This window comes from Monodelphis domestica, chromosome 6, assembly GCF_027887165.1.
Source record: "Monodelphis domestica isolate mMonDom1 chromosome 6, mMonDom1.pri, whole genome shotgun sequence".
In the NCBI taxonomy this organism is placed as follows: Eukaryota; Metazoa; Chordata; class Mammalia; order Didelphimorphia; family Didelphidae; genus Monodelphis; species Monodelphis domestica.
Window position 1 is genome coordinate 75067817 of NC_077232.1, and position 23876 is coordinate 75091692.

Genomic DNA, 23876 nt, shown 5'->3' on the forward strand with positions numbered 1-23876 from the left:
AGGATGAGAACAAGATAGAATTTTAACACATAGTTGGTCAAAGAAGCCATAAATATAGATTTGATACTTACTGCTTGACAGTGCATTTCACTTTAGCAAGTAAGTATTATTGAAGAAAAAGGCTCATAACAAGATAACAGGTTATGGGGCAGCTAGGTGGCTGAATGGATATGACTGGATAGAGTCAGGTCCTAGATTCAAATCTTACCTCAGACACTTTCTAGCTGCACAATCCTGAGCAAGTCACTTAACCCAAATTGCCTAGCCCTTATTGCTCTTTTGCCCTGGAGCCATTACATAGTACAGATCAGTGACAGGGGACTTTTTAGAAGGGTAGGTAATGAGAGAAATGTTCCCAGGGGCATGTAAAGAGGGGGCAAGGGGAAGCCCAACCCCATGCCCCTCTGGCTTTCTAGTAACAAACTCTGGTGTACTCTGTGCTGGGGCAATGGCACTTGTGCCCACACAGAGCGTTCTGAGTACCGTCTCTGGCAGATGTATCATAGGTTTGCCACCATGGGTACAGTTTCTAAGATAGAAGGTAAGGGTTAAAAAAAGATAGCAGGATTTTTAAAAATCAGCATTTAAAATGTGTTTGAAGATTTATAAATTAAGACAAACTTATCTAAGCCTAGGTAAAATTCTCATGGTTATTAGCCTGCAGAAAATAGGCAAACTATAACCCAGGTCTCAGGTTTTCTCATGAATAAAATGCAAATAATACATGCCTCTGCTTAACTCAGGAGGTGGTTATAATGAGTTAATCATAAAATGTACATTAAAATGTATTAAAATCTGAAAAGTGTTATACAAACATTTTAATAAAAACAAAAAGGAATGATATGTGAAGGAAAGTTGCTAGAATGTTATTATTCAAAAGTGGTAATTATAGGCCCTTAATCTGTTATGATGGCAGAAGTGTAAGAGAAAAACAAAACTCCTTAAAGACATTACTGATGGTCTAGAATGATTCCCCAGTTCTGTAGTGTCAGAAAGAGTTTCTTAACAGCTGCCTTTTCTCACCATTAGTTAAAATTAAAAGCAACTGTTATTTCTTCAAATCAGTTTACTAAACAGAAGAGCTTTGTAAGTAATGAAATACAGACCTTCCAAATGAATAGTACAATTCAAATGCCAATAAGATTCCATTAAAAGATCAACTATTTGCTCCATTACCTCATAAAAACATCACTGTGTAACTTCAAAATTTACTGTAGGTGGTCAGATGAAATTTCTATGCTTTTACGTAAATGTAAATCTATACAATGAAAAGCTTTTTTAATGCAAGAAGTAAGTGCATCAATGCATGCAAAAATATTTTAGAAACTTGAAATTTATGGTATTATGGTTAAATGCTGCACATTTTTTAAAACTTTCACAATTTAACTTCCATTAACTTTCAGGAAAAAATGTGACATCTAAACTATCTCAAAAGATGGCCATTTATATCCATTATCAAAGCCTGTGTTATAACCCATTCTTTAGATTAAATGATTAGACAAGTGCTTTCTTATCCTTACTAATCCATTTTCAATTATTCTTCTTAATGGATTGTCAGTGATCATGAACAATATCTGATTACCTTTTTATATAACAACTCTCATAGACATGAATATATTAGTAAGATATCCTTCAGTTCTTTATGCTAAATAATTATTTTCCTTCAGCTTTTCTCCATTAATGACATTTTTCCAGGTCAGCCTAAGAGAAGAAAATCTGAGATTCAAAGTAGAGTATAACTTTAACACAGTCACAAAACCATTAAGTGTAGGAGGCAAGGTTTAAAACCCAACTTTCTGACAAAGTCTAGAGTGCCTTCCTCTAGATCAAACTGTTCCTATAGACACATTGCTCAATAATCAATAACATTAGCAAATGAAAAGAGAATATTCCTCTATCTATCAGAGAGGTGGCTTGGTCAAGTGCTTAGAAATTAAGCCTAAAGAATGGGGAAGATGAGAGGTCAGGTGTCAACTCTGACCAATATTAGCTGTATAATACAGTACAAAAGTCACCTTCTCTCAATATTCTGAGGCAGCTAAGATTCAAAACTGCAGAATAATTGCTCTGCAGTAGTAGGAATTTGTTCACCTGGAAGTTCCCTACATCAATAAAAGCAGAAATCCAGACCAAGGAAAAAAAAAAGTAGCTAAATTAATATAGAAGCTATTTATAGATGTTCTATCTGGCATAATGGCCCTATACCGAATTTAGCAAGATGAGTTCTCTAATAAATTCTACCTATTTAATTATAATCCCAACAACACTGGTTTCCATTTCTTTTAATTATCTTAGCTAATTTGGTAAGTGAGGTAGTACTTCAAAGATGTTTAATTTGCATCTATTTGAATATTATGAAGTAAGGCATTTTTTGTTTAATAACAATTTGCTACCTCTTTCAAATTATAACCTTTTAAAATATTAATAGAACATTTCAACACATAAACAAAAAAGGAATATGTGTGTGTGTGTGTGTGTGTGTGTGTGTGTGTGAATCTGTAAATCTCTATAATGAAAAGCTTTTTTTAATGCAAGAAGACCTAGGTGCATCAATGCATGCAAAAATATTTTTGAAACTTGAATTTCAAAAGTTAGGCATTTTTACTTACAGCTTCATGAATTTCTCCCTATCTTTAATATCAACATTCTCTCCCACACTAAAGACTTTTCAGACTAAACAATTATAAAACATCATTTTATCTTATAAGGACTAAGATTAAATATTTTATATTTTAGTAGAGGATAAGATCCTACACTTATTCTATTATCATTTCTGTCAACACCGAATCTAGAAACCCCAAACTTGTAGCCTAGAAAGATTTAATGATCCCTAGTTTACTTAGCTTAAAGGTGAAAACCCCAAGTTTGACCTTGTCACTTGAGAATTCCTCCCTGAGGGAAAATCCAACTTCAGAGTCCCTCAAGACTAACAATAGACTTTAAAGTAGTTTGGATAAGAATAGCTAATCCCATCAGATGTTAAGTATCTCTTTTGTCCCAACATTTTCCCCCTCAAACCAAAGTCCTTTACCTAGGTGGCCTATGTTGGGTCTTTCCCTTTTGTGTCCATTGTCAAGCATAGGCCCCTCACTGTTATTCCTGTCTGTAACTGCATATTTTCCTTGGTTACCATTGTAAAGCCAATCAACAGTCCCTCTCATCCTCTGCCTCCATGTTTCACCTAGAAAGGTATTTAAACTTCCCAACTTTAATGGCTCCTTGGAGTTGTCACATCTGGCCTGATTGGTCCTCCCAGGGGTAAGTGTCCAGAGCATCCAGAGTTCAATCCTTGGACTCTGTGTGGTTGTTAGCATGCAGCTCTGTGTAGAGGCCTACTATCACACTGAACCCCTTTCCTTGATTAAAGAGTAATTTTTCTATTTAATAATCTTGTATTTTTCAAGATCAACATTTTTTTCCTTTTGGAGCATCAGTAGAATTCATCAAATATATATAAAATCTTGTGAATAATATATTTATAAAGTAAAATAATATATTTAGAATGAAAAAGTAAAATTAGTAAAAAGTTGAAAACTATATGAAAATATCTTTTTTGTATAGTTTTCAACATTTTACTATTTTTTAAATTTTTATGGTTTTCAGATTTTTCAGAATTTGTAGTTTGGCTGTAATAATAATACAGCTTTGCTTGGGTCCTAACTGATAAAATATTCAAGAAATTCTTTAATGATTAGATTTTAAAGCTGATAAGAAATATCCTATTCAACTCATTCAATGGTGAATTTTTAGATAATGAATTTGATGAAATAAACGCTAAAATTACATGTCTGACAAAGAGTATTCTTTATCTGATTCCAGTGATGAAAAATCCATCAATGAAGTTCCTTCTCCAGCTGACAACCTAAAAGATAAGGAACAATGAGGTTCTCATTGGACCCAAGATCATGACAAAAGAAATGAAGAGCCACAGGGTCTCAAAGATAAAAATAGTTTTTCTTTGCAAAGGGCTCCAGTAATGTTTCCCTTATATTGCCTTCTAGTTCTCTTCCATGTCTCATGTTCACTTCCCACTCTCCTTTGGTGGATCTTCTTCCAGATACAGATATTAACCATAGGTTTACCATAAGCCTCTGCCCTAGGGCCTCTTCCCTCTTCAACTTTATTATTCCATTCATTGATCTTATGAGCTCTCATGGATTCAACTATTATCTTTATTTAGATAATTTTCAGATTTATTTGTCCATCTCCAACATCTCTCTTGATTTCCCGGTTTAAATCTACAACTGCCTAGTGGATAAGTCAAACTGGATGTCTCATAGACATCCTAAATTGAACATGTCCAAACCAAAACACATTATCTTCCTCTCAAACCCTTTCCCTTTCTGAAACTCCTTATTACAATTCAGGATTACCACCACTCTCCCAGTACCTGTGGCCCACAGCCTTGTCATCCATTCTCTCTTAAACATCTTCCACATCCTATCAGTCACCAAGTACTAATGTTCTTGTCTTTATCTCTCCTATAGCCCCTTCTTTTCTCTTACACTGCCAGAATCTTGGTGCAAGGCTTTATCATCTCACATCTGGACTACTGCAATAGTCTGCTGCTGATGGGTCTTTCTGCCTTGAGACTTTTCCACTCCAGTTCATCATCTACTCAGTTGTCACACTAATTTTCCTAAAGTACAAATCTGGCCATGTCATCCTACTAGTCAATAAACTCCAAATATAAAATCAGAAACAAATGAAACCTGGCCCCTTACACTTACACTCCTCCCTCAAATGTTCTGTAGTTGAGTGACAATGACCTCTTTTCTGTTCCTCAAACATAACTAATTTGCTAACTAAATTAACCATTTTCATTGGGAGTCCCCCAAGCCAGAAATTCTCTTCTTCTTCTCCCTCCTGGTTTCTCCTAGCTCCCTTCCAGGATCAAGGAAGGTCTCACTTGCTACAGGAAACCTTTCTGAGTCCTTAATCTTGTCTTCCCTCTGAGATTATCTCTGACCTCCTCTTTATAAATTCTGTTTGTATAAACTGTTTGTATGGTGTGTAAACTCTTTGAGGCCAAGAAATGTCTTTCATTGTATCCTCTGGCCCAAAGGAGGCATCTAACAAATGCTAGTTGACTTCCTACCTCTCATCAGTTTTCCAATTTTTCAAGTCTTTTCACTTTACCATTAGTTATTGGTGTAATGTTTTAGTTCTCTTTCCTTTTTTTTAAAAATATACAAACTATTCTGGTAAAGTTTTCTAGCATCTATTATGTGTGATTTATTCCCATTCCAAGCTGTTCCCTCAACGATCCTAATTTTACTCTTTATATTTTAGAGTCCTTATAGCCAATCTACCGACTTTCTGGGAATCTTACTTTGTAATGATTACCAAATTATTCTCTTCTGGAACTTTATCCAAGGATTTACTTAACTTGGGGCTTTTTTTTTTCAATTAATGAAGAGAGTAGATTAGAAAGTACTTTTTTTTAAAGGCAAAAATAAAATTATTTTTAAAGAAAAAGAAAAGACTACAGACAGAACCCACATTAAGAGTAGGTTGTATATACAATTTTAGGAAGTTAAAGGAATTTCCAAGAAAAATAAGATCATCCCCAAAAGTCTATTCAACCAGTATATATCTGAAAATAATATCAAAGTATGCCAGAGTCCTTAAAGGCTATGCCAGAAAGGTAAAGAGGTTTCACATATGGACCTAACTACTATGTCTCCAAACACACTGTGCATCTGTCAAACAAAGAGTACATTGGGTCTATTACAAACCTAATTTTGAACACTGTGTCTTTCAATACAGCCCAAATCTCATTAGCTTTTTGGACTGTCATATCCCGTTATTATCCTATGCTGAACTTGGTTTATACTAAAATGCCAGGAGCCTTTTTAGATAAAAACTATCTAGTCACATCTTTCCCATCTTCTGTCTGTGAACCTGATGTCCTGAACCCAACTACTAGTTTATTTTCTTTATATATTTCATCTTAATAAAACTCAATACAATATTCAAGCCTGAAACCTTTTGGAATCCTTAAATCAGATACTTCTCCTAACTTTGTGTCATCTACAAATAACATAAGCATGATATCTAGGCATAAATCCAAGCTATAACATAACATAAAAAGATTAAATAGCAAAAAAGCCAGACTTAAATAGAACACGATCACTAGCAACAACTTTCCAAGCTAATGCTCACCCTTTGATGTTTAGTCTGAATCTAGCTATCCAATTAGTACTGATTTTGCCTAAAAATATTATCTAGGCCACATCTATATCCTGTACCATTCCCCCCATTTCCCTATCCCCAGAAAAAGCATGAAAGACTTTGTCAAATGCTTAGTTAAATTTCAGTAAATTATATATAAAGCACCCTCCTATTCTGCCAAACTAACAACCCTATAAAATGAGGTTAATCTGAAATGAACTATTCATGATAAAACCACTCTGCCTCTTCAGATCACTATTTCCTTTCTAAATATTCACTTAATGTAATGAAAAGCATTTATTGATTGTACACAGAAAGTGAAACATTGTAGAATGATCCAATGTAATGGACTTTGTTACTAGTTACTAGTAGCAATGTAATCAGGACAATCCCAAGGAAGAACTGTGGGAATATAAATGCAAAAGAAAAACATGATTTATAGTATATGATGTGGTTTTTAAAAATTACTCTATTACAAAAATGAACAATATGGAAATAGGTAGCAAGTAATAACACCTGTATAATCCAGTAGAATTACTTGTCAGCTCTGGGAGGGGGAAGGGAAGAGGGAAGGGAATAAATATGTAAACATGTAAACATAGAAAAATATTTTAAAATTTAAAAATAGAGCTAAAAATGAAATTAAAATAAAGAAGAAAAAACCATTTATTAAAACTGGGTTAGCATTATTTGCAATGGAAAAACACTAGACTTTTCTCACTAAAAATTTGGGTAAATTAGTGAGGCTGCTCCCTTTCTCAATATTTCCCAAAGTTCTAGAAATACTAGTTATACCAATAAAATGAACACTTGGAATTAAACAGAGGACTTTGAATACGATATTCCATAAGGCAAAGGATCTAGGATTACAATCAAGAATAATTTACCCAACAAAACTGAATATAATCCTTCAGAGGGGAAAAACAGATATATAATGAAAGAGTACTTTCATACATTTCTGATGAAAAGACCAGAGATGAATAGAAAAATCTGACTATAAAATACAAGACTCAAGAAAAGCATAAAAAGGTAATTCTAAAAGAGAAATCATAAAAGATTCAATAAGGTTAAACTGTTTACATTTCTATATGAGAAGATGATAATTGCAATTAAAGAATTTTATCCTCATTAGGGCAGTTAGGAGTATACAGAGAACTCAGGAATAAGTTAACTATGATGGGATGATTTTTAAAAAAGTAAAATTAAGGAATAAGCATACACCAGAAGAAGAGAGAAGGGAAAATAGGAATGGAAAACTGTCTCACATAAAAGAAATGCAAAAGTAAGAGCTTTTACAGTGAATGGGAATATAGGTGGGAGTGGCAGATAATACCTAAACTTTATTGTCATCAGAAATAGCTCAGAGGGAATAATATACACAACTCAGTTGGGTATAGAAATATATCTATCCTATAGGAATGTAGGAAGGGAAGGGGATGGGGATAAACTGATAAAAGAGGGTGTATTATGGGAGGTAGTAGTCAGAAGCAAAACAAACTTCTAAGGAGCAATAGAGCAAAAAGAGAGAGAGAAGGATAAATAAAGGGAAAAAATAAGAAAATACACAGTTAATAATCATAACTATGAATGTGAATGGGATGAATTCACCCATAAAATGGAAGGAGATAAGATTAAAAACCAGAATCTAATGATATGTTGTTTCCAAGAAACACACTTGAAACAGAGACACAAAGAAGTTTAAAAAGGACTGGGGTAGAATCTATTAGTTAAAAAAAAAAAAAGCAAGGGTATCAATCATGATCTTAAACACAATAAAAGCCAAAGTAAATATAGACCTAATTAAAAGAGATAAACAGGTAAGATATATTTTGCTAAAAGGTATCATAGTCAATGAAGGAATATCAACAATAAATATATATGCACCAAATGGTAGGGCATCACAATTCTTTTAATTTTTTTAATTGATTAATTAAGAAAAATTTTCCATGGTTACATGATTCATGTTCTTTCCCTCCCCTCTTCTAACCCTTCTCCCATAGCCAAAGAGCAATTCCACTGGGTTTTACATGTGTCATTGATCAAGACCTATTTCCATGTTATTGATATTCGCACTAGGGTGATCTTATAGAGTCTACATCCCCAATCATTTCCCCACTGACCCATGCATCACAATTGTTAAAGGAAAAGTTAAATAAGTTACAGGAGGAAATAGACTAAACTATAATGGGGCGAGGGCCTCAACTTTCCAACAAGATAAATCTATTTATCTAACCACTAAATAAACAAGAAGTTAGGAGGTGAACAAAATTTTAGAAAGGTTAAATATGCTAGACCTCTGGAGAAAACTAAATGGGAATAGAAAGGAGCATACCTTTCTCTCTACTGTACATGGCACCTACACAAAAACTGACCATGTATTAGAGTATAAAACCTCATAATCAAATGCATAAAAAAGCAGATACATCAAATAAATCCTTTTCAAAGCATAATGCAATAAAAATATATTCAATAAATGGCCATGGAAACATTGATTAATAGCTAATTGGAAACTAAATAATCTAATCATAGAGAATAAGTGGATCAAAGAACAAATCATAGAAACAATAAATAATCTCATTAGAGAGAATGATGAGACAACATATCAAAATGTATGGGATGTAGCCAAAGCAAAAAATTTATATATTTTTTAATGTTAATAGTAAAAGAGCAGATCACTAAGCTTTGAATACAATTTTTAAAAAACTAGAAAAATCAAATTAGAAAACACCAAATTAGAAATACTAGAAATCAATGGAGAGATTTAAAAAACTGAAAGAAAAGCATTAAACTAATGAAACTAAGAAATAGCTTTATGAAAAACCCAACAAAATAAATAAGTAAATGATTAATTTGATTAAAAAAAAACAAATTATCAATGTCAAAAATGAAAAGAGTGAATTTACCACAAGTCAAGGGGGAAATTAAAGCAATTATTAGGGGCTGTTTTGCCTAATTATATACCAATAAAATTGGCAGTTTAAGTGAAATTTATGAATATTTACTGAAATATAAATTGTCCAAATTAACATTAGAAGAAATAGAATACATAAATAACCCCCATCCCAGAAAAAGAAATTGAACAAACCATCAATGAACTTCATAAGAAAAAATTCCCAGGGTCATATGGATGCAAAAGTGAATTCTATCAAATATTTAGAAAATAATTAATTCTAATATTATATAAGCTGTTGGGGAAAATAGGTGAAGAGTTCTACTAAATTCCTTTTACACCATAAATTGTGCACTGGTAAGCCAGGAAGAACAAAAACAAAGAAAACTATAGACCAATTTCCCTAATGAATATTGATGCAAAAATTTTAAATAAAATACTAGGAAGGAAATTATAGCACTATATCACTAGGATCATATAATATAACCAGGCAGGAACGCAGGGCTGGTTCAAAATTAAGGAAACTATAAACACAATTGACCATATCAATAACAAAATCAACACAAATCATACGATTGTCTCAACAGATGCAGAAAAAGTTTTTGGTAAACTATAATGCACTAGAGACCATAGACAGTATAGAAATAAATGGCACTTTCTTTAATATGGTAAGTAGCATCTATCTAAAACCATAAGTAAGCATTATCTATAATGGGGATAAGCTAGAAGCCTTTCAAATATAAGGGATGAAGCAAGGATATATATCATCACCACTATTATTCAATATTGTCCTAGAAATGCTAGCTATAGCAATAAAAGAAAAAGAAATTGAAAGAGAATAATAAATATCACTCTTTGCAGATATGATGACATACCTAAGAGAATATAGATGATATGCTGATATACTTAGAGAATATATCACTAGGAGAATCAACTAAAAAACTAGCAGAAGTAATTAACTTCATCAATATTGGAGGATATAACATAAATCCATATAAATCATCAACATTTCTATATATTACCAAGTACAGCAAGAAAAGATAAGAAGACAAATTCTATTTCATATACCTGCCGACAACAGAAAATATTTGAGAATCTATCTACCAAGACAAACCTAGTAATTATAGGAACACAATTACAAAACACTTTTCACACAAATAAAGTCAGATCTAAATAACTGGAGAAATATTAATCACTAATAGATAAGATAGGCCAATATAACAAAAATGACAATTCTACCTGGATTAACTTACTTATTCAGTGCTGTACCAATCAAACTATCAAAAAATTATTTCCTGGAGCTTGAAAAAATGGTAACAAAATTCACCTGGAAGAGAAAAGGTCAAGAATACCAAGAGAATAAATGAAAAAGTACCAGATCTCAAACTATATTACAAAACTGTAATCATCAAAACAATCTGGTATTCACTAAGCAATAGAGTGGAATAGATTAAATATACATTACACAATTGCAAAAGATCATAATCTAATGTTTGACAAATCTAAAGATCCCAAGTTTTTGAGATAAGAATTCACTATTTGACAAAGACTGCCAGAAAAACTAGAAAGAAGTATTGAATAAACTAGGTATAGACCATCATCTTACATTGTATACTGATAAAAGGTCAAAAGAGGTATATGATTTAGACATAAATGCTATCATAAGCAAATTAGGGGAGCACGGAAAATTTTGCCTGTCAGATCTATGGATACAGGAAGAATTTATGTCCAAATAAGATAGAAAGCATTACAAGATGTAAAATGCATAATTTTGATTATGTTAAATTAAAAAGGGTTTGCATACACACACACACACACACACAATGCAGCCAATATTAGAAAGAAAGCAGGAAGCTAGGCGAAAATTTTACAGCAATTATCTCTGACAAAGGCCTTATTTCTCAAATATAGAGAACTGAGTCAATGTTAAAGAATATTAGTCATTCCCTAATTGATAAATGCTCGAAGGATATGAACAGATTGCTTTCAGAAGAACTAATCAAAATGATCTATAATCATTTGAAAAAATGTTCTAAATTATTATTGATTAGAGAAATGCAAATTAAAACAATTTTGAGGTACCACCTCATACTTATCAGATTGGCTAATATGACTGTAAAGGAAAATGACAAATGTTTGAGGGGATTTGGAAAAATAGGGAACTAATGCATTGTCGCTGAAGTTGTGAACTGATACAACCATTCTGGAGAACAATTTGGAACTAGACCTAAACGACTATTAAAACTGTGCTTACTCTTTGACTCAATAATATCACAACTATATACCAAAAAGATCTCCCCCCCCCAAAAAAAGGAAAAGTGCTTACATATACAAAAATATTTATAGCAGCTCTTTTGATGGTTGCAAAAATTGGAAAGTGAGTCCATCAACTGGGAAACGGCTGAACAAATTGTAGTATAAGACTGTGATAGAATACTATTTTTGTACTGAAAGAAATGACAAGTAGGATGTTTTCAGAAAAACCTGGGAAGACCTACATGAACTAATACAAAGTGAAATGAGCAGAACCAGAACACTATAAACAGTAACAACAATAATGTGCAATGATCAGTTGTGAATGACTTAGCTATTCTCATCACCACAATGATCCAAGACAATTCCAAAGGACGAAAACTGCTATCCACATCCAGTGAAAGAACTGATGGAGTTTGAAAGCATACTTTTTTACTTAAATTTTCCGGTTGTATTTTAGCTAATATGGAAATGTTTTGCATGACTGCACATTTATAATTGATATTCAATTGCTTGTTTTCTCAAGGAGGGGATAAGGGAATGACAATTAAAAACTCAAATTTTTTAAAAGAAGATATTTTTAAAATTTAATCTACAGAATGTAAATGGTTAGAAGATACAAATAATAATCATCCTGAAACCCAGTTTATGGGATTTAAAAGTTGCTAAAAAAAAAAAAAGAAAAAACATTGCTTAACATTACAAATAATTAAACAAAAGACCTCTGATTTTGGTGGATATATACATCTGTATAAGAAGCAGACTTGCCTTTTTATCTGAAGGGGGTGAATTAGACAAAAACATTAACTAATCTATCAATAAACACATGAAAAAGTGTTCTAAATATCTTATAATCAAACAAATGCAAATCAAAACAACTCTGAGGTACCATCTCACACCTAGCAGATTGGTTAACATGACAGCAAAGGAAAGTAATAAATGTTGAAGGAGATGTGGCAAAATTAGGACATTAATGCATTGCTGGTGGAATTATGAATTGATCCAGCCATTCTGGATGGCAATTTGGAACTATGTACAAAGGGCACTAAAAGACTGCCTACCCTTTGATCATAGCACTGCTGGGTTTGTACCCCAAAGAGATAATAAGGAAAAAGACTTATACCAAAATATTCATAGCTGCGCTTTTTGTGGTGGCAAAAATTGGAAAATGAGGGGATGCCCTTTAATTGGGGAATGACTGAATAAATTATGGTATCTATTGGTGATGGAATACTATTGTACTCAAAGGAATAATGAACTAGAGGAATTCCATGTGAACTGGAACGACCTCCAGGAACTGATGCAGAGTGAAAGGAGCAGAACCAGAAGAACATTATACAGAGACTGATACATTGTGGTATAATCGAATGTAATGGTCTTCTCTACTATCAGGAATGCAACGATCAAGGACAATTCTGAGGGACTTGAGAAAGAACTCTATTCACATTCAGAGGAAGAACTGTGGGAGTAGAAACACAAAAGAAAAATAAATGCTTGATCACATGGGTCAATGGGGATATGATTGGGGTGTAGACTCTAAATGATCACCCTAGTGCAAATATTAATAATATGGAAATAGGTCTTGATCAATGACACATGTAAAATCCAGTGGAATTGTGTGCCAGCTATGGGAGAGGGGTTGGAGGAAAGCAGGGAAAGAACATGAATCTTCTAAGCATAGAAAAATATTCTAAATTAATTAATTAAAAAAAAAAACTTAACATGACCCAGAAGAAATATAGGCTCAGTGAATAGTCAAACCCAGAGCCAGAAAGTCCCGGGTTCAAATTTGACCTTAGACATTTCCTGGCTATGTGAACTGTAAAAAAATAGACTAGAACTCTGGACTTCAATCCCCACAAGCCCTTGCTCCACTTCCCCAAAATGCTTTGTAATCTCACGCAATTCTGAGGTGGGCCAAGTTCGAGGAAGGATTTAAGCTGATTGCAAAGGCTTTTGTGGTCTCTTTTGGACTTCCGTTTTGGAGCAGAGGCATCTCTTCCATGATGTGAGATTATCTTGTCTAGGCCACTCTGGCCTAGGCACATGTTTCTTATCCTGTCTTTTCTTTAATCCTTAATTTTTAATAAACCTCTAAAAATTATAATACTCCTTGTGGAGAGAAACTAATTTCTACCTGCCTCAGTCTCCCCTAAATTTTAACTGTTACAGAACCTGGGTAAATCACTTAACCTCAATTGCCTAGCCCAGTGAAGGTAAACCTTTCAGAGATAGAGTGCCAGGTCCTGCCCCTACCCTACCCCCCAGACCAAGAGCCATGCCCACCCCCACCAGAAACTGTATGCTCCTTACCACCACCAATTGCTGGGTGTGCCCTGCCCCTCCCCTTACACTACACAGGGGAGGGAGAAAGTGTTCCCACTGGGCTGCTGGACAGAGGGGTGGGTGAAGTGAGGAATGTCCTCAGTGAGTGTAGAGAGAGGAAGGGAACTGGTCTGAGTACTCTGCTCTTCTCCAGCTCTGCCACCTTATGAGCCATCCACCTTACCCTCTGTGATCTTCCATTGGGCTGCTGGACAGAAGGGGCACAATGGAGAGGGGGAGGGGTGCAGCTCCTTCCAAGTCCCTCTGCTTTTCATCTTTGCACACATACCATAGGTTTGCCATCACTAGTCCAGCCCTTGCTACTCTTCTACCTTGCAATTGATATTAAGACAGAAAGTAAAGATTTTAAATAGTAAGAGAGGTATTTTGTCAGATTTCATAAATTATCAAATCAGTGTATAATATACTTCCCTAATTATGTATAAATATTCCCTAATTCAGTTTTATTAAATGCTCTCCATTCATCAATTTGCATCTATGCTACAATAAACCTTGATTCCCCATTATTAAATTAACTGTCTGATCACCTGATCCTCAAGTAGACTGAAATATCATCCTTAAAAACAAAGATGAAGGAAATCTCAACCCTGTATGATTTGGTCCACTACAAATTTTTTATCTAATCTCCGTGTAGCAAGGCAATAATTCTACTCCTATCTAATTCCCTATCCTACTCTCCACACAAACTATTCCAAAACTTTATTTCTCTCAAGTCTACTAAGATATCACTAACCTTTGCCATCTCCATTTATCATCTTTACTTCATCTCATATTTCACTGAAAAATTGAGGCCCTCTCTTTTCTCCTCTTTATTTCATAACATTTAGATATCATCCTCCACTAATTTTTCAAATGAATTGGTGGTCCTTCTATTTCCCAAGGCTAATCCTTTAACATGGAATGTACTTTTGATTCCATCCCACCTTATTTTTTCTTGCAGACTTAGTCTATTATTCTTCTCACATTATTTTCTTTTCATCCATCTTAACCTATCTACTAGTTCCTTCTGCTGCCTCCAAACATGCCCATGTATACCTCCCATCCTTAAAAAAAAAAAAAAACTTTCACCTGTTCGTACTATCCCCATTTGCTCTCATTCCTATGACAGTTCTTATCTGTGTTCTCTTTATTGGCATTTCTACTTCCCCATTGGCATATTTAAGACTGTAACATTAGGGAGCATTTCCAAGTGGTAGTATCACAATTCATGTTATTTTGTTTTCTAAAATATACCTTTGATTGTATCATTCTCTTGCTAAAAACCTTAAATAGCTTTTCATTCATTATAGGAAATATTCAAAATTCCTTGTCTTAAACAGTAACTACAATTGACATATCTACCACTATTCCTGTATGAAATACAACAAACACTTGCACAAAGCTCCTGCTCTAGCCAAACTAATTTATCATCCTTAAAAATCACATCTCTTGGGGCAGCTGGGTGGCTCAGTGGATTGAGAGCCAAGTCTAGAGACAGGAGGTACTAGGTTTAAATACGGCCTCAGACATATCCTAGCTATGTGACCCTGGGCAAGTCACATAACTCCTATTGCTTAGCCCTTGCCATTCTTTGCCTTAAAACCAATAAACAGTATTGAGTCTAAGATGGAAGGTAGGGGTTTAAAAAACAATCACCCCTCTTCCTGTTTTTATACTTTGAATCAAAGCATTTCCTCCTTCCCTCTCTGTCACTCAAATGCCCTACCCATTCTTCAAATCCTTCCCAGTCCTCAAAGTAATCTGTGATTGTTCTAGTAAATTTATCTCTTCCTCCCCCCCAAATTCCTATAGAACTTAATCTATAACAGTAATTTAGCTATTAATCATGTATTCATTCAGCATTGATTCTTAAAGGCACTGAGTACTTTGCAAGAGATACAAAGTTTTGATAAAGAAGTCTCACCCGCTCTTTTCTATTATGGTCTTGGAACTGTTTGAATAAATCTTGTGCTATAATTGATTATATACTATGGAATCCTAGAATGATAGAGATGGAAAGAAAAATGAGGCCCCAAAGGAGGAAGACTTATAAATAAGATCACATACAAGCTAAAAATAATAGCTGACATTAATGCACTGGCTTGTTTTCAAACCATTTTATATATTACTTCATTTCACTCTTGCAATAACTTTGTGATTTAAGTACAACAGATATTATCAACTCTACTTTACAGATGAGAAAATTGAGGCTCTGACAAGTTAGATGAATTGCCCTATCAGAAACTTAGTAACAACTGAATGCCCATTTCATCACAAAAAAAGCTCACCTATCAGAAATATGGACTCAAAGGCAAAGTCCAAAATTCCAGAGGGAGGGAAATGAGAATGGCAGCCAGAGAAAAGAACTTATGGTTTGGAGATTGGGCAATGAAGAAAGTGAACATTCACCCAAAGAGGGAGTTAAGAAAATGTTTAGAAAACCTCAAATACAAAGTATCTTAAGAATAAAGTCCCTTGCATTTATATAGCATTTGAAATTATATAACCTTCAAAACTCCTTTATGTAACTTATTTGCTCCTGGTAGTCAATACTATAAAGAAAACCACCTGTATACCTATGAAAAAGGACAAGTAGATACTACTTCTCTAAACCCAAGGAAGCTAAAGATGAAAAAGCTAAGTGACTTAACCAATGTTACCCAGCTTGTAGGTGACAGTGCTAGGAGTAAAAATAAAGTCTTATAATTCCCAAGCCAGTGTTCTTTCTCCTGAAACATGTCCTATCAGCAGATCATTCAATTTTGGGCTAAAACAAAGCCATTTTTTCAAGTATACAAATAATTGATAAGTTGAAACTCAGAAATCAAGTAACAAATAATTACTACTTAATCGATTTTGAACTTACCTAAAGGCAGCTACTAATGGGGCATAGATGGAGTCCCCGTCATAAACATATAAGTGGTCCCAACTACACTCTGTAGCAAAATGATTGAAGCGAAGACGTAGTATTCTATTTGGCCTGTGGGGAAAAAAGGAATTGATTAGAATCAAGGATAATCTTAGATAAATTCATGCTTGTTTCTTAGGTAAATAATCATAATCTCTGAATTTAAAATAAATCTGAAGCTTGTTATATTAGAAATTTGTCCTGCACAAACATAATATTGATTTTGAGGTTTATTTTTTATTTTTACACTTCAGAAACCTAACAAATTTGGCATACATTTCTAGATAGTTTTAGAGTAAGCACATAATAAATCTTTGTTGAACTCCTAAAAATATTAAAAAAAACATTTCATCACAAAATAACTACATTTATTTGATAAATGACAAAACAAATTCTTTCATAATTCTGAGGTAAAGCATATACTTAAAACAGTTTTCCTAAAAACCTGAAACTAAGAAGTGCCCGTTATCTCAAAAAATAGATTTAAAGCAATTGTTCAGATATTTATGCTGAACATTTGAAATTATGCTGGTGTATAAACAAATGTTGGTTTATAATGACTTCTTTCCCCAGCACCAAGTAAAACTGCTCTCTAGGTCACCAATAATGTCTTTATTATTGGATTTTTCTCAGTTCTCATCCTTATTGAACTCTATAGAATCTGGCATAGCTGACTATTCCTTCCCTTCTAGATAATACTCTCCACTCTCATGGTTTTCTCACTACTCACTTAACAAATCTGTTTGGTAAGAATCATCAGGAGAGGGGGCAGCTGGGTAGCTCAGTGGATTGAGAGCCAAGCCTAGAGACGGGAGGTCCTAGGTTCAAATCTGGCCTCAGACACTTCCCAGCTGTGTGACCCTGGGCAAGTCACTTGACCCCCATTGCCTAGCCCTTACCACTCTTCTGCCTTGGAGCCAATACACAGTATTGACTCTAAGACAGAAGGTAAGGGTTTTATAAAAAAATTAAAAAAAAAAAAGAATCATCAGGAGCATCCCACATGATGCTGCACATAATACCTACATCTAAACCCAGGGTTCTGTTGTAGATTTTCTTTTCTCTATTCAACTATCATTTTCATGTAGACTGAACTAAAATGTACATAACCAGCATCATTTCTCTTCCCACATCTCCAAATGTTTATAGGACATCTCCACTTGAAACTCTCTAAGCATCCCTACTTCAATATATTCAGAACAGAACTCATTATTTTCACATTTCCAACCCCACCTACTCAGTTAACTTTCCCTCTGTTTCTGTCAAGAGCTTCTCTATTCTTGTAGTCATCCAGGTCTGTCAATTCTTTACTCATTTGCTCTTACCTCAATAATTCAATCAGTTGCCAAGATCTGTTGATTCTGTCTCCTCAATTTACCTGTTGTCAGCCACATTCTCTCTATTCACACAACTACCATACTTCAAGCCTCTCCATTACTCCCTTGCCTGGAATATTGCAAGAATCTCCTCCTTGACATCCCTATATCCAGTTTCTTCCCTTTCTCAATCCAGCCTCCACATAACTGCAAAACTGATCTCAAGTACAAATCTGGCCAAATCACTGCTTGAGAAGCTTCCATGGTGTACATATTAAGTACAGTGCTGAATGCTATATGCACCTAAAGGACTCCTAAGTGTGTGCAGTTGACATTAAATTTAAAGATAATTAGGGACTTCCAGGTAAACATGGCAACAGTCTAGATGCAAGATTCGTCCTCTCCTTAGCACCCACCAAAATAGACTACCTCAAAAGACAAAAAAAAAATCATAGGAATGAAGGGACTCTACAGTAGGGCGCAGCATTGAAGGTACATGGGATTTGGGCATTTCCACAATATAAGGGGATGAAAAATCTCCCACCAAAACACAAGCTGATCTACCCTCCCCCACCCCACCTACGGAGCCAGAGTCAGAGCCAACACGCGTCAGAATCAGCGAGTGAGTGAGGGGCACCTCTAGAGTGAGTAATGGGCACCTCTAGGCCCTTGGGAGCTGACTAAGACCACCAAAGACCTACCCCCAAGAGCAGCTACAACTGAAACCCCAACAGACTAAACAGTTCAAACTGTGAGCATTTGCGGGAAGATGGCACAGAGAAGGGCAGCAAACAGCAGAAGCTGTGGAGATTCGAGAGCTTGCCTCGGGCAAAATTCTTGCTCCTTAACTCCGTACACAGAGAGCCTGCCGATTTCACTCAGATTTCTGAATAAAAAGGGAAGGAAAAACCTCTACAGTGATGGCAAATTGTGCCCAGTAACAACAACCTCCCTCCAAGAATAACAGGAAGAAGGGATCCTGAAAATTTTTTACGTGTGAAAAACCCAGGCTAAAGAGGAAAATAGAGTAGGAAATTCAAAAAAATGCACTAAAACCTTCCCAAAAAGATGGAAATTGTACACAGCTCTTGAAGAAATTAAATTGGAGCTTATCAAAAAGATGGGACCCTTCTGGCAAGAAAAGTAGGAAACAGTTCAAAAAGAAAATAACAGATTAAAGGACAAGAACTCCCAATTGGAGAAACATCTGGAAGCCACAAAAGAGGAGACAAAACTGAAATGGAAAACCAGTCTTTAAAGACCAGAATTAGGTAACTGGAAGACAATGATCTTGCAAAAGAGCACGATTAATGAAGCAAAGTCAAAAGACTGACAAAATAGAAGAAAACATAAAATATCTCACTGAGAAGATGACAGATCAGGAAAACAGAGCAAGGAGAGACAATTTGAGAATCATTGGTCTACCTGAAAAGCCAGAAATAAACAGAAATCTTGACATAATACTAAAAGAAATCATCCAATAAAACTGCCCTGATGTTCTTGAACAAGAGGGAAAAATCAGACATTGAAAGAGTTCATAGAACACCCTCTACACTAAATCCTCAAAAGACAACTCTCAGGAATGTAACTGTCAAATTGAAGAGCTTTAAAGCTAAGGAGAAAATTCTACAAGAAGCCAAAAAAATACAATTCAGACACCAAGGAGCACCAATCAGGATCACATAAGATGTGGCAGCTTCCACACTAAAGGACGGCAACACTTGGAACATGATATTCAGAAAGGCAAGAGAATTGGGTCTTCAACCAAGGATCACCTATCCATCAAAACTGACTATATACTTCTAGGGGAAAGTATGTGTATTCAATAAAAATGGAAGTTTTCCAAGTATTTATAAAGAAAAGACGAGAACTAAGTGGAAAGTTTGATATCCAAACACAAAGATCAAGAGAAACATCAAAAGGTAAATAAGAAAGAGAGGGAAAAGGATAAAAATGGTTTTTGATTCAAACTTTCTTCTTTAAGGACTATAATTAGATAAATATATATATATATATATATATATACACATACATATATATATACACACTAATATGTGGGGGAAATGTTATTTGTAACTCTCAAAAATTATATTCACTATTATAGTAATTAGAAGAATCATTCACAGGAAGAGATTGGGGTAGTCAGTGCTATAAGTTGATATGCAAAGAAAGAAAAACGGAGGGGGGGGGAATCAAAGATGGCACCAAGAGACACGTGAAGAAATAAAATAAATAGGATCATCTTTACCACATAAAGATATGCATGGAAAGAGGAGGGGGAAGAATACTCTTATAAGAAGAGAATGCTAATAAGTAATACTTAAAACTTACTCTCAGTGAAATCAATTCTGAGAGGGAAAATCATCTAGATCCATTGGGGTCTTGAATGCTATCTTATCCTACAGGGAAAGTGAGAAGGGAAAACTAAGGGGGGTAAGGGGTAGGGGGTATAAAAAGGGAGGTAAAAAGAGAGGTGTGGAAATTAACAGACCCTAAAAAACCAAGAAGGGAACAAAAAGGGAGGGGCCAGAAAGGGAAGCATATTAAGGGAGGGGATTAGGGGGATTGATTAAAAGTAAACCACTAGTTTAAAAGCATATAGCAAAAGAAGAAAGGACAGAACTAGGAGAGGATATCAAAATGCTGGGGAATGCACAAGTGACAATCATAACTTTGAACATGAATGGGATGAACTCACCCATAAAATGAAAACAAATAGGAGAGTGGATTAGAATCCAAAATCCTACCATATGTTGTCTACAAGAAACACACCTGAAGTGGGTAGATACTCACAAGGTTAGAATTAAAGGTTGGAGGGGGCAGCTGGGTAGCTCAGTGGATTGAGAGTCAGGCCTAGAGATGGGAGGTCCTAGGTTCAAATCTGCCCTCAGACACTTCCCAGCTGTGTGACCCTGGGCAAGTCACTTAACCCCCATTGCCTAGCCCTTACCACTGTTCTGCCTTGGAGCCAATACACAGTATTGACTCCAAGACAGAAGGTAAGGGTTTAAAAAAAAAAAGAATTAAAGGTTGGAGCAAAACCTATTGGGCCTCAACTGATAGAAAGAAGGCAGGAGTTGCAATTATGATATCTGACAAAGTCAAAGTTAAAATATATCTGATTAAAAGGGATAGGGAAGGTAAATACATCCTGGTAAAAGGGAGTATAGACAATGAGGAAATATCAGTAATCAGCATGTATGCACCAAATGGCATAGCATGTAAATTTCTAAAGGAGAAACTAGTGGAATTGAAGGAGGAAATATAGTAAAACTATACCAGTGGGAGACCTGAACCTACCACTATCAAATTTAGATAAATCAAATAAAAAAATAAGGGGTAAAAGAGGTGAATTAAATCTTAGAAAAATTAGAGTTAATAGATATATGGAGAAAAATAAATAAGAACAAAAAGTAATACACCATCTTTTCAGCAGCACATGGTACATTCACAAAGATTGATCTTACACTAGGTCATAAAAACATGGCAAACAAATGTAGAAAAGCAGAAAAAAATCAATGCAACCTTTTCAGATCATAATGCAATAAAAATAATGATCAGTAAGGGTAAATGGAGAGCCAAATCAAAAATTAATTGGAAATTAAATAATATTCTCCAAAATCGATTAGAGAACAAATCATAGAAACAATTAATAACTTCATTAAAGAAAATGACAATAAGACATCTTTTCAAAATCTATGGGATGCAGCCAAAGCAGTTCTCAGGGGAAAATTTATATCCTTGAGTTCATATATTAATAAATTAGGGAGGGCAGAGGTCAATGAATTGGACATGCAAATCCAAAAACTTGAAAGCAAAAAAATTAAACATCCCCAGAAGAAAACTAAATTAGAGATCCTAAAAATGAAGGAAGAAATCAATAAAATCAAAAGTGAAAGAACTATTGAACTAATAAATAAGACTATAAACTGGTATTTTGAAAAAAACAAACAAACAAAATAGACAAAGTACAGGTCAATCTAATTTTAAAAAAAGGAAAGAAGAAAACCAAATTAACAGTATCATAGATGAAAAGGGAGACCTCACCTCCATTAAAGAGGAAATTAAGGCAATCATTAAAAACTATTTTGCACAATTATGTGGCAATAAATATGCCAATCTAGGTGATATGGATGAATGTTTACAAAAATATAAATTGCCTAGATCAACAGAAGAAGAAATAGAAGTCTTAAATAATCCCATATCAGAAAAAGAAACTGAACAAGCCATCAAAGAACTTCCTAAGAAAAAATTCCCAGGGCCTGATGGATTCACAAGTGAATTCTATCAAACATTTAAAGAACAACTAATCCCAAAACTATAAAAAGCATTTGATATAATAAGCAAAGAGGGAGTTCTACCAAATTCATTTTACAACACAAATATGGTACTGATTCCAAAGCCAGGCAGGTCAGAAATGGAGAAAGAAAATTATAGTTCAATCTCCTTAATGAACATAGATGCAAAAATCTTAAATATAGGATACTAGCAAAAGACTCCAGGAAGTCATCATGAGGGTTATTCACTATGATCAGGTGGGATTTATACCTGGAATGCAAGGATGGTTCAATATTAGGAAAACCATCCACATAATTGACCATATCAACAAGCAAACCAACAAAAATCATATGATTATCTCAATAGACGCATAAAAAATCTTAGACAAAATACAACATTCATTCCTATTGAAAACACTAGAAAGTATAGGAATAAAAAGGTCTTTCCTAAAAATATTAAACAGTATTTATCTAAAACCATCAGCCAACATCATCTGAAATGGGGATAAACTAGATTAATTCCCAATAAGATCAGGAGTTAATAAACAAGGATGCCCATTATCACCTCTATTATTTAACATTGTACTAGAAACACTAGCAGTAGCAATTAGAGAAGAAAAAGAAATTGAAGGTATTAAAATTGGCAAGGAGGAGACCAAGGTATCACTCTTTGCAGATGATATGATGGTCTACTTAAAGAATCCCAGAGAATCAACCAAAAAGCTAGTCAAAATAATCAACAACTTTAGCAACGTTTCAGGATACAAAATAAACCCATATAAGTCATCAGCATTCCTATATATCTCCAACACTTCTCAGCAACAAGAATTAGAAAGAGAAATGCCATTTGAAATCACCTAGACAATATAAAATACTTAAGAATCAATCTGCCAAGACAAAAACAGGAACTATATGAACACAACTAAAAAACACTTTCCACACAATTAAAACTAGATCTAAACAATTGGAAAAACATTAACTGCTCATGGGTAGGACAAACTAACATAATAAAAATGATCATCCTACCCAAACTTATTTATTTATTTAGTGCCACACCCATTGAACTACCAAAAAACTTTTTACTGAATTAGAAAAAAAAATCACAAAGTTCATTTGGAAGAACAAAAGATCAAGGATATCCAAGAAAATCATGGAAAAAAATGCAAAGGAAGGAGGACTTGCAGTCCCAAATCTCAAACTATACTATAAAGCAGTGGTCATTAAAACAATCTGGTACTGGCTAAGAGACAGAAAGGAGGATCAGTGGAATAGACTTGGGGTAAGTGATCTCAGCAAGACAGTCTATGACAAGCCCAACAATCCCAGCTTTTCGGACAAAAATCTACTATTTGATAAAAACTGCTGGGAAACTTAGAAGACAGTGTGGGAGAGATTAGGTTTGAATCAAAACCTCACACCCTACACCAAGATAAACTCAGAATGGGTGAATGACTTGAATATAAAGAAGGAAACTATAAGTAAATTAAGTGAACACTGAATAATAGACATGTCAGATCTTTGGGACAGAAAAGACTTTAAAACCAAGCAAGAGCTACCAAAAAAAAAATCACAAAATGTAAAATCAGTAATTTTGATTACATCAAATTAAAAAGGTTTTGTACAAACAAAACCAATGCAACCAAAATTAGAAGAGAAACAACAAATTAGGGGGGAAATCTTCATAACAAAAATCTCTGACAAAGGCCTAATTACTCAAATTTATAAAGAGCTAA

General features: G+C 34.4%; 1 protein-coding gene across 6 annotated transcripts in view; it reads right to left on the reverse strand.

Moving 5' to 3' along the window:
• Positions 1-23876, reverse strand: part of ATRN (attractin) — a 230099-nt gene that overhangs the window by 176400 nt on the left and 29823 nt on the right. For all 6 annotated transcript variants that reach the window (XR_008912798.1, XM_056802271.1, XM_056802270.1 and 3 more), the window contains exon 3: positions 16509-16622. Coding sequence is in view for 5 of the 6 variants with exons in the window: in XM_056802271.1 (XP_056658249.1) it covers positions 16509-16622 (114 nt within the window). In the remaining variant the exon portion in view is untranslated. The remainder of the gene's footprint in view (positions 1-16508; positions 16623-23876) is intronic.